This window comes from Zophobas morio, unplaced genomic scaffold (genome assembly GCF_036711695.1).
Source record: "Zophobas morio isolate AGI-343-1 ecotype UQ-CSIRO unplaced genomic scaffold, CSIRO_AGI_Zmor_V1 ptg000024l, whole genome shotgun sequence".
NCBI lineage: Eukaryota > Metazoa > Arthropoda > Insecta > Coleoptera > Tenebrionidae > Zophobas > Zophobas morio.
The window spans coordinates 16,594,622-16,606,675 of record NW_026972129.1 but is presented as its reverse complement, the minus strand read 5'-3'; the positions used below and the strand labels follow the sequence as shown (position 1 = coordinate 16,606,675).

At 38.1% G+C, this 12,054-nt stretch overlaps 1 protein-coding gene across 3 annotated transcripts in view; it reads left to right on the top strand.

The window, feature by feature from the left end:
- Positions 1-12,054, top strand: part of LOC135135027 (titin-like) — a 148,485-nt gene that overhangs the window by 65,927 nt on the left and 70,504 nt on the right. For all 3 annotated transcript variants that reach the window (XM_064063964.1, XM_064063965.1, XM_064063966.1), the window contains 4 exons: positions 2,315-2,945; positions 2,999-3,168; positions 3,225-3,508; positions 3,565-3,794. In XM_064063964.1, the coding sequence (XP_063920034.1) occupies positions 2,315-2,945; positions 2,999-3,168; positions 3,225-3,508; positions 3,565-3,794 (1,315 nt within the window). The remainder of the gene's footprint in view (positions 1-2,314; positions 2,946-2,998; positions 3,169-3,224; positions 3,509-3,564; positions 3,795-12,054) is intronic.

Below are 12,054 nucleotides of genomic sequence, written 5' to 3'. Positions count from 1 at the left end.
ATAGCTTGTTTGCAGTACTTATGGATTTAATATATAGAGTGTTCCTCGATATTGTATTAATTACTAGAAATAGAAAAAAATTCAAAGATGAAAGTTGTACGGTTCTTTGGGTAGTATACTCTATAATTATAGGAAGTGTCCTGTTTTTAAGACGCAACATACGACTAAGTTTTTTAAATGAAACAGCCTATATATTTTTACATATTTTAATTGACTTCTTTTTATGTTTTAACTGTAATCACAGTTTTTTTTATTTTTTTAGTAATGAAAGTGCTCACAAAAAATCACAATAAGGTTATAATGGTTATTTTTAAAATTTATGTTACAATAATATTGTGGTGAGATAAATAAGCGTGCTCGCTTTGTTATCGTATATTGTACATTACAATTTTCAAATATCGATATTTCAGTGTTTTCAAATAGAACACCTTGTATTTTATTACTGTATATTGTTCAATTGTTTGTTCCCTTTCTTTTTTGTGAAGCATTTTCTGTATTTAAAGTTGGTAATTACTGTTTTTTTTTTATTTTTTTAAAAGACACGTCAACATCTTTAGGATAAAAAATACCCTGTATACTAAAATTTGATTTAATTGGTACCACAACATCAACAAAGTGTGTACCTTTGTGTATCGCTCCACAAAATATTGTAACACAGTTGTAAATATAACCCTATTACGTTTTTTTAACCTTTCCATTGGCAATAAAATTTCAAGAAAATCTGCATAACGCGGAAACGTCGCATCAGAATTTCAAAAATATAAAGCCTAGGAAACGACTAATGAGAATATGTAAAAATATACATACAGGATATTTCATTTAAAAAACTACGTTCTGTATGTTACGTCTTAAAAACAGAACACTCTGTACATTTAAAAATGATTTTTAAATATAGTCCTCAAAGGAGTGTACAACTTTGATCTTTGACTTTTGTTGTATCTTTAATAGATTGATCAAATATCGAGGACCGCACGCTCTGTAGGTGTAGATACATATATTTTATATCATCTTCCTTGCACAAAACTTCAAATAATAATATTAATAACCAAAAATTTTGTAGAGATTTTCTTATTTACTAGTTCAAAAGACATCTGTCATTAGTCTTTCAGCTACGGTTTATTAATGTAAGGGATGCACAAAATGAAAGTTTTTTTCGATTGTTTTTCACGTTTGTGAAAAATTTCGGACCGAATATTTGTCAAAAAATAAACCTGCTTAACGTTTTTAAATTTTTGAGGTTTCAAAAAGCTTATTAAAGTACCTACTCCTACTAGGAATAGAAGTAGGTATACTTTTTTACTTTTTGTATATGATACAGTTTTTGTTCAGTAATTACATATAACTGTAGCGAACTTCAGGAGATTTTTTTCATTAATAAAACAGTTAGAATGGGGGAAGTCCTAGGTGAAACACCCTTTTAAACCTGAATGTCGACGCAATACAAATATCTAGGAAAAAAAGGTACAATACGGAAAAATTGCATGCAAAAATGGTTGTTTTGGTTTTATTCAAATTACCGCAACATATCAAATATTTTCAAACATACTATATTTTAATGGAATATTTTTTAAAATTTTGGTTGTTTTCATGTTGTGATGTTATGAATTACCCATTGTTATTTACCTTTTATTATTAAATAAGAACAGTGTTGTGAAATCGTATTAAATACATTTATAACAATTATTATTATTAACTAGCAATGAAAACTGCCGGCGTCCAGCTGATTCCTTTCACACAACTGCTATACGTCAGTTGTCAGCAATTATAATAAATCTAAAATTGAAATCTAAGTCGTGATATTTGTTGTAAGTATTTCAAAATATCAGAAACTGCCCAAACAGCAATATATCTTTCACTACATACTTAAGATTAATTTATAATATTACCTATTTCTTGACCTAGACCATTATTTATTTTGATATCGCATTTATTTTTTCCCAGCGGCCAAAATAAGGTCATCAACTCGCAAATTAAAATATCAAAACTTGGCATTTCGTGTTGCATAAATTATAATGGTTATAAATCATTTGTTTTGTTAAACGGCGAAAGAGGCCGAAACATTTATGTAAACTTCGATCGCTGAGTTTAAAATCAGATAAAACATATCAAATATCACTTTTTACCTCGACTTTTTCCAATTCGAGAAAGTGATCAGATCCAACTCAAACAATTATTAACAAAGCAACAATTTCTTTTTTTTTTAGGTCAGAACCTCTAATTTACAAATTTTTGAATATAAATGTGACAATTAAATTAAAAATATGCCGGTGCAGTCACTTTTCAGGACACTTAGGTATGACTTATCAATTTTTAGATGTTCCTGGTCCAATCCCTGGTGAACCCGTGGTAGTCGATACAGGTCGCAACTGGATATCTCTTTCATGGGGCAAACCAGAACATCGTGGAGCAGCCCCCGTAATAGCATACAAAGTAGACGCTTGGTTACGAGGAGGAGAAGGTGCCAGATGGGTAGAGCTTGGTGTTTCGCCGCTCAACAGTTTCGACGCCTTCAACCTGAAACCTGGTGGCGAATACCAATTCAGAATCACACCCAGGAACAGATATGGATGGGGAGAAAGTGTCCAAAGCGGTCCCATCACTGTCGGAAGATCAACAGAGTTACCAGAATTTGTTAGAATTTTACCAGGCCAGTTGAAGGTTTTGTTAGGATCCGATATCTCTCTAGACTGCGAAGTAAGACAAGATCCGACGTTGATCATTCGCTGGTTTAAAGACGCCAGCGAAATCTTCCCCGAGGATGATGACAGGTACCACATTAATTATAAGAGCGGAGTGTGTACTCTATCGATTTCGAAAATTAATGACAATGATGAAGGTCGATTCATATGCGAAGCTACGAATAAAGCTGGTAGGGTTTCAACATTTGCAAGAGTTTTTATTGTCAGCGATGCGAAAATTCTAGCTGCGGATAAAAATTTGAAACTGTAAGTACTAGCTAAAATTTGGAAACGTATTTATTAAATCATGAAATCTTCAGGGGCATACGAGATTTTGATAAAGTTACTGAGTTACCGCCACAGTTTACTATGAGGCTCAGGGATAGAAGAGTGCAAGTTTCGTACCCAGTCCGACTAACATGTCAGATCGCAGGCTGTCCAGAACCATCTATCAAGTGGTACAAAGATGATACTCAAATAAAAGAAAATTGTAACTTTTTATAATAACTGAACCCTGAGATACATTTTAACTACTGATAATTTCAGCTCGTTTTACTTTCTCGTCTGAAGAAAACTTCCAAACACTAGAAATCAACAAAACGACTCTCGAAGATTCGGGTGTTTACTGCATGGTAGCTCACAACGATCATGGATCCGTTTCTTGTCGCTGCAACCTGGTGGTTGACAAAGGCATCCGCGCCTACATTTCCCCGCAGTTCCAAAATGATCTGGAACCATCAATCGTTGAAATAAAGGAAGGCAAAGAACTTCGTTTAGTCGGCAGAGTGCAGGCTTACCCAGCAGTTGGCGTGAGCTGGTACAGGAATGGGGTAATTAATGAGTTAATTTAAAACAGTGTTTAAATTAACTCGATGTTGTCATGCAGGTTCGTTTAAGACCTTCAAGAAAGTCTATAATGACTTTATCTTACGATGGCAGAGTGGAGCTTACTGTTACATCTGCGAACAAAAGAGATGCGGGTGTTTATACTTGCGTTGCAGCTAATGAAGTTGGACGTGCCGAAAGTAGCGCCACTGTGGAAGTGGTAGAAATTTCTTCGGCTGTAGAAGCTGATGCTGCGGTTGCAAAAATACCGAAGGTCGGGAAAGACATTCCGTGAGTATATCAACATGTATAAATATAGTGTTTGTTTCACTACTTGGGAGAGTAGTCTTTTCAGTCTTGAAATTAGGGGAGAAATAGCGGAAAAATAAGGATATTTTTTTATACTACATGTATTTTAAGTGTAATGAATGTACACATTAAATTTTTGGTGGTGTACAGGAGCATGTATTCAATTCAAAGAAGCAACTACTTTTTTATACCTAATTGTTTATTATTGTCCTTCAGAAAATGTGAACTGGGTATTATTAAATAATTTGATACCAGTGGGAAAATTCTGGAATCATCTGACTAAATTTAATTAAAGAATAATTCGGAAAAAAATTAGACACGACAAGTATTTACGTTTGCACAGTCTTAAATAAAACAAATAAATTTCACGCAAATAAACTAAATCCATCAAATTCTTATCTTTCGACATTTTCTAACACTCAAGTAAAATATAGAGAACAAGTGTTAATATCTAAAAGCCCCGAACAAAAATAATGAACCCTTAAAAGCCTGAAACTATCATGATTCACTGCGACGGTCGACGCGCTATCCCCGCCTTCGTCGCCGCGACGAACGACGTGCTATCGCACCTTCCCGCCCGCTGAGCTGAATCCAGGCACCACTGTGTTTTTATATGCTGATGATCTTCAAATGGCTAAGAGCAAGCTTTCAATTAAAAAACTCGTATTGAAATCGGTTCGATTTTTTCTTGAAAGGTGTTTTGTTCTATTTTAAGATGCTAAATAAGGATCTGTTTTCAGTGTTTTGCCATCAGCCTCCAGTTTTTTGTTCTAGGGAATTGTAAAGAAACCACGTAGGTTGAACACATCTCTAATAAAAATTGTTGCCGAAGTTAGTTAACCAAACATTTTTTCTCTTGTATTGATTGTCTGATGTCTCCCGAAACGAAAATGCAGAATTTCTTGTAGAACCTTATATTTCATAATTTGTACAATTTTTGACTGCTTCCGCTTGCGTTTTTTTTTTTTTTTTTGGTCACACCCTCTCTAATTGATCTGGTTATAACCAGTGGTCCAAATCTTATACTTTATAAGTTTTATTTGGTATTTTTGCTCTCACTTGTACAGCCTTAAGTTGGATACTGTAGCGCGAAATCAAAACTCGATCGGAGCTTATACAATAATTTATTTAACTTCGCACAAATATGAAATGCCGGCTTCGGAGGCGTACCGATGTCGAGGCGGCCTCGTCGACGGGTTAGACGTGAATCGCCACAAAATTCGGTCGAAGTACCCTAATACGGGTGGGGTAGGGTGGACGACTTGTATACGCCCAAACCCTTGTTCAGGTAGACTGAACATAGTCCCCCCGTTGAAGCGTTAACTTCAAAGTACAATATAATTAAAAAAAAAAGAACAATAAAGTTACATAAATGACTTAAGATATACACAATACATGCTTAAGATCCTATGATATAATATATTTACAATAATGATATAATATATTTACAATAATGATTGGTTCAACTTAGCAAAGGGCATAGTTTATGCACTGATCGTTGAATTATACCGTTTTTGGTTCGCACTGACACCGTTCGCACCCTGCCATCACGCCCTGGATGCGTGATTTCGATGCGACCTAAAGTCCAACATAGCGGAGGTACATGGTCCTCGTGGATGATAACGATGTCACCCACGGCAGCTGGCCGCGCTGACGTAGCCCATTTGGAACGCTGCTGTAACTCCAGGAGGTACTCTCGGGACCACCTCTTCCAAAAATGATGGCGCAGTTGCTGGATCTTTTGCCACTGATCCAGACGATGAATGTTGACGGTACTCAGGTCATGTTCAGCTGGAGCTGTTAAAGCAGATCCGATTAAAAAATGACCTGGTGTTATGGCCGTTAAATCGTCAGGACTCGAGGATAATGGGGTAATAGGACGGGAATTCAGGCAAGCCTCTATCAACGTGAGATAAGTGTACATCTCTTCATAGGTGAACAATGATTGACCGACAACTCTCTTCAGGTGAAATTTCATAGACTTGATACCAGCCTCCCAAATGCCACCGACATGTGGCGATCGAGGAGGTATGAAACGCCATTCAATATTGTCCCCCGCACAATCTCCGATAAATTTTCGAAAAGACTCTGATTTTATGATGTCCTGATGGATGAAACGTAATTCCCGGTTGCTACCCTTAAACGTTGTTGCGTTATCTGAATAAATGGTCGACGGTTTACCTCTGCGAGATATAAACCTCTTGAAGGCCCCTATGAACGCTGACGAAGTGCAATCAGTGACCAATTCCAGGTGAATCGCTTTGGTAGATAGGCAAATAAACAGACAAACGTACGCTTTAATGGACCTCTTTCCGCGACCCCTTCCCTCTCTAATTAACATGGGCCCAGCATAATCAACACCGCAGGTAAGAAAGGGACGCACAAGATTAACCCTAGCTTCAGGTAGATTGGCCATGATCTCTTGATAGAAAATAGGATTTGCTCGTCGACAACGAGCGCATTTATGTAAAACCTTTCTGATGGTACTACGACCGCCTAAGGGCCAATATGTTTGCCTGACAGCTGTTAAAGTGGCTTGGGGACCCGCGTGTAGTTGTCGTAAATGCTCGCATTCTATAATCAAGTGTGTTATGTAATGATCCTTCGGAAGGACAATGGGAAATTTTTTATCATAAAAAATGTTTGCATTCACCAATCTTCCACCTACGCGGATAAGTGCGTTTTCGTCTAGAAATGGATTAAGTTTGATCAAAGGACTTGACTTGGGTAATGATTTATAATTGCTGAGGTTATCAAATTCATTGAAGAATGATTCCCGCTGAACTAAACGAATAATAATCATTCGACTGTTTCGCAGTTCGTAGGCAGACAACGATCCTGTTAGTTTTTGACTAGATTTGACGTTATTATGAAATCGTAAGCACCAAGCAATAACATTAACTAATTTGGAGAACGAAGAATACCGTGATAGTAAATCGCATTTGGACTCAGATTTTGTGACCTTTGTGCAAACGACCTTACGTCGTTCTTCCGTTTCTGACGGATTTACATAATTTTTTAAGCTACTTGAGTGGTTAGTAGTAGGTTGCCACAAAAATGTTGGACCACTTAACCATAATGAGTTTTTCATTAATTGCTCGGGACTGCAACCGCGAGAGATAACATCCGCAGGATTGGAAATTGACGATACGTGTTTCCAGGTTTCAATCTTAGTCAGCGATTGAATTCTAGAAACACGGTTGGCAACAAATGTTGTCCAAGTATTTGGTGTAGCCGCTAGCCAGCTTAAAACAATAGTTGAGTCGGTGTAGTAAAATTCACCTTGAATCTGACAACTTAGACTGTGCTTAACTTGCTCTGATAACTCTGCTAACAAAACTGCACCACATAATTCCAATCTGGGTAGTGTCTGAGTTTTCAATGGAGCTATTCGAGATTTAGCCGTAAGTAACTGAACGTGAATTTCACCACGTTCGTTGTAGGACCTAATATAAATACAAGCCCCGTAAGCTAATTGGGAGGCGTCGCAAAACCCGTGTAATTGTATGTGAGCGGCGTCTTCAACCGGTATCACGCAGCGAGGAATTATTATTTTATTTAAGTCAGCCAGTGAATCTAAAAAACTATTCCACCGCTCTTCTAAATTGGCCGGTAACCTATCGTCCCAGTCTAACTTCAACGTCCACAGTTGCTGAAGAATAATTTTGGCAGTAACCACAACTGGGGCAACTAAGCCTAAGGGATCAAACAGTTGCGCAATTGTTGATAATACACTCCTTTTTGATGCTGCTGTCTTAATGCTTGTTAAATTGATACTATATTTAATGTGATCAGAAATGCAGTTCCAAATAACTCCGAGTGTCTTAGATAGGCCCTCCTTATCTAAATTAATTTCCGCGGAGTGAGCAGACGTATTTGGCAATAATGATGGATTATTCGAAGCCCACTTTCGAAGTTGAAATCCGCCCTTTTGCAAGCACTGTGATATTTCTGTTTTTATGTTCAACACCTCCTCAACGGTATTAGCGCCGGTGATTAGATCATCCACGTACATGTTATTTCTAATTTGATCGTATGCATTCGGAAAATTATGTTTTTCATCAAGTGATAGTTGATGCAACGTTCTGATAGCTAAAAATGGCGCTGGCGCAACACCGAAAGTGACCGTTTTAAGCCTGTATGTCTCAATTGGTGCATTTTCTTCGAATCGCCATAAGAATCGTTGGTAATCGTGATGTTCCGGGTGTACCAGAATCTGTCTGTACATTTGTGAAATGTCTGCTGTGACCGCGATTTTATGTTGTCTAAACCGTAGCAAAATTGAATATAAATTCGATTGGATGTTTGGTCCAATCAGTAACACGTCGTTTAAACTCTTATGATTAGATGACTTTGCGGAAGCGTCAAAAACAACTCGTAATTTGGTCGTATTACTGCTTTCCTTTGTGACACCGTGATGGGGTAAATAAAAAGTTTGAGGGTTTTCAATTTGGTCTTCAGGTACCTGCTCGGCATGACCTTGCTGTAAGTAGTCAGAAATTACCCTTGAATAACCGTCTTTGAAATCCCTGTCCTTGCGGAACTTGGATTCCAAAGATTTCAATCTTTTAATGGCCCTACTCTTGGACGTACCTAGATCCGCATTTTGTTGAAATGGTAAAGGGACCGAGTACCTCCCGTCTCGCAAACGTTTATGACCCTCCATAAAAATCCTTTCACACAAAACCTCGTCAGCTGTTTGAACAATCGAATTCTGAAAATTATCTAGTTCCCAAAATTTACCGACGAGCTGTTCGAGGGTGGGTTGAATATAATGACAAGTGCCGCGATTTACGACACTTGGGGTGCTTGAAACGGAATTAACTACAACGTACCCGAGTTTCGTTTCTTGCAAGAGAAAGTTTTCATTTAAATACACCTGGTTTGGTTCCAGTAATTCAAAGAACAATTGAGCCCCAATTAATAGGTCGATTTCACCTTTTACATGAAAGCTGGGATCTGCCAACTCAATGTGATTAGGAAATTTCAGGTTAGCTGTTGAAAACGAATTTGATGGTAAACATTCTGATATCTTATGTATAATAACGCAGGATAAGTTAAAATGGAACGTTGTGCAATTGGAGAAAATTTGGGCATTAGTTCGTTTTGACGCATTTGTTGTGCAGTGATTAACGCCAGAAATTGACATAACAATTGGTTGTGACTTAAGTTTTAACAACCTTGCGAGACGTTCGGAAATGAAATTTAATTCAGAGCCACTGTCTAAAAGTGCCCTGACGATATGTTTTCTACCCAAGTTGTCACATATTTGTACCTGAGCTGTAGGTAATATAATCCCACTGAAATGTGATTGGCTGGTATTTAGTTTGAATACGGCGGGTTGTTGATCAATATCGTCATACGACAACGGATTTGATTCCGGCTGATTCTGATGCAAGAGGGTGTTATGGTTCTGGTTGCAAATTCTACATCGATTCTCGGATTTACAATTGGACAAATCATGATCACGAAAGCAATTAACACACGAATTCCTTGCCTGTACGAAATTTAGTCTGTCGGATGTGGACAAATTTAGAAATGTCGGACAATGATATAAGTAATGGTTTTCCGAACAATGAGGGCAACTAAATGATCTGTTAATATTTACGTTCGTCTTTTTACCCGTTGACACGCTTGCTACTATTTTATTGGGTACTCTCTTTAAATTATTTTCGTAATTATTTGACGCCTTACCGGACATAAGGCCCAATGTTTCGAGCATTTCGGAGCGTTTTTCTAAGAAATGTTTCAGTTCATCCCATGTTGGTAACTCTGACGTTAATTTACTTTGCCATTCCCTTTTCGAAGTGTAATCCAATTTCTCGGAAATAATTGAAATTAAAATAATGTCGCAAAATCTCTCCGGAGTGATTTGGTGCACCGCGAGTGCTTCTAAATGGCTACACATAGTGTCTAATAATTTACGCAATTCAGTGTGTGAAGCCTTGTTGATATTCGGAAAGTTTAAGATACCGTAAACGTGGTCCTGAACTATCAGTCTTTTGTTATCGAAACGGTTTTGCAAGATCGTCCAAGCTGATGCATAATTATCCGCCGTGACCTTGAGCGATTCAATTACCTTAACTGCCTTACCCTTTAGGCACGATTTTAAGTAATGAAATTTGTGAACGTCTGATAAATTCGCGTTATCATCTACCAAAGCTGAAAAAGTGTCACGGAAAGAAGTCCACTCGGCATATGAACCATCAAATGTTGGCAATGCTAATTCTGGTAGCTTCACCGGAATGCATTGGTTCCCATTTGAAATGGGTCGCTGATTGATCGAACTTGAATGCGGGGTAGACGTGGACCGGTATTTACCTTCTAAATTACGCAATTCGCGAAAGACGCTGTAATAATCTTTGGAAAACGCCGTGGCTTGCTCTGTGCTAGAAGGCAGATTGAGAGACGTTTCTAATTCTTCTATTTGACATTGAATATTGATAAATTCATCGTAAAGAGGTTCAAGCCTACGCAAACGGTCCTCAATTTCCGCTAAAGATTTGTCGGAGCCTTTGTTAAATTCCGCAACCGCATTTTGGGTGAGCGTTAATTTGCGCTTAACAGCTCCCCGTGATTTGTTTAACGCAGACAATTCTTCCATCGACATTGTTACCTATGACGTTCGACAAACAATATCTCAAGCTAATAAATAAGGAAAGGGTTTACGTATTTTGTGAAGCTGATGATGTCGTCAACGGCGCCTGGAGATGCCCTGGTCGTGAAGCTGATGACGATGTCCACGGTGGAGCTGTCGGTTGACGTGGTGAAGTCCACGATGCTTAAGATGCCCCAGCCGTAGTGTTGATGAGGATGTTCACGATGTGGAGACGACGGTTGACGTCGGGAAGTCCACGTACTTAAGGATGCCCTAGGCGTAGTGCTGACGTGGTGAAGTCCACGATGCTTAAGGTGCACTAGTCGTAGAGTTGATTCACGGGCGACGAAGGCACTTATTTTGACTAACACTGGCACTTTCGATTTATTACTCCGAAATCCGGCTCGAAGGACCAAAATGTAGCGCGAAATCAAAACTCGATCGGAGCTTATACAATAATTTATTTAACTTCGCACAAATATGAAATGCCGGCTTCGGAGGCGTACCGATGTCGAGGCGGCCTCGTCGACGGGTTAGACGTGAATCGCCACAAAATTCGGTCGAAGTACCCTAATACGGGTGGGGTAGGGTGGACGACTTGTATACGCCCAAACCCTTGTTCAGGTAGACTGAACAGATACCGTACGTCCAGGATGGTTTGAGGATCTTACATTAACCTCCTTCGCTTCTTCTTCACATGTTCCTTTCATTTGATTTTTGCATCCAAAGTCGTACCGAGGTATTTTTGCCGTAATGACATCTGGTACTATAACGTTATGTTAACTGGTGGTTTTTCTTTTCGTCTTCGGTACATGAAGTAATGTGTTCTGACCTCGACATCTTAAGTTTTGTTCTCCGTTTTGTAGTCGATCCCTGTACCCCGCTGGCTATTTGAAGTTTGTTAGTGACTTTCTGTATTGTTAGCCTGGTGGCAAATATTGTATTATCATTGGCAAATATTGCTATGCTCTGGTCATCAGTCCTAGAAAAATTGCACGTATGGATTAGGAACAAGATGGGTCTTAGGACGTTCCCTTGTGGGACACCTGCTTTGATCTCTTTGAATTCCGAATACTCGACTTATTGTCTCACTTAGAATTTGGGAGTTCTGGCAATTTATTGTTCAGTTTATAAAACAATTGATGCCATATCCTATGAAAGGCCTCAACCACATTAAGGAAGATTGCTGAACAATACTGTTGATCTTCTAAAGTCTTCTCAATCAGGTCCGTTTTTCTATGAAGCTGGTTTATTGTGGAATGATGACTACGATACCAAACTGGTAATCCTTTCTTCAAGATTCGGTTTTGCCTCTTTATCTTCTAAGTAAAATAAATTATTTACTTCCCTCTAGTAGGTGTTCTAGCCACGACGTCTTTGACTCAATCAATAAAATATAACACTAAAACTATTCTCAAATTTTAGCTAGCCTCTTATAGCTAGTATCTTAGAGTCAGTAAAAGCGCGGTCCTCAATATCTCATTATTATTAGAGATAGAAAAAAAGTCAAAACTTTCACGATCCTTTAAGGACTACATTTTAAAAATATTTTTATTCATACATGGTATTCTGTTTTATAATGAGTAACAAATTCGTATTTTTAATGGAACACCTGTACCACTCTTCAATACGTTATATACGGGG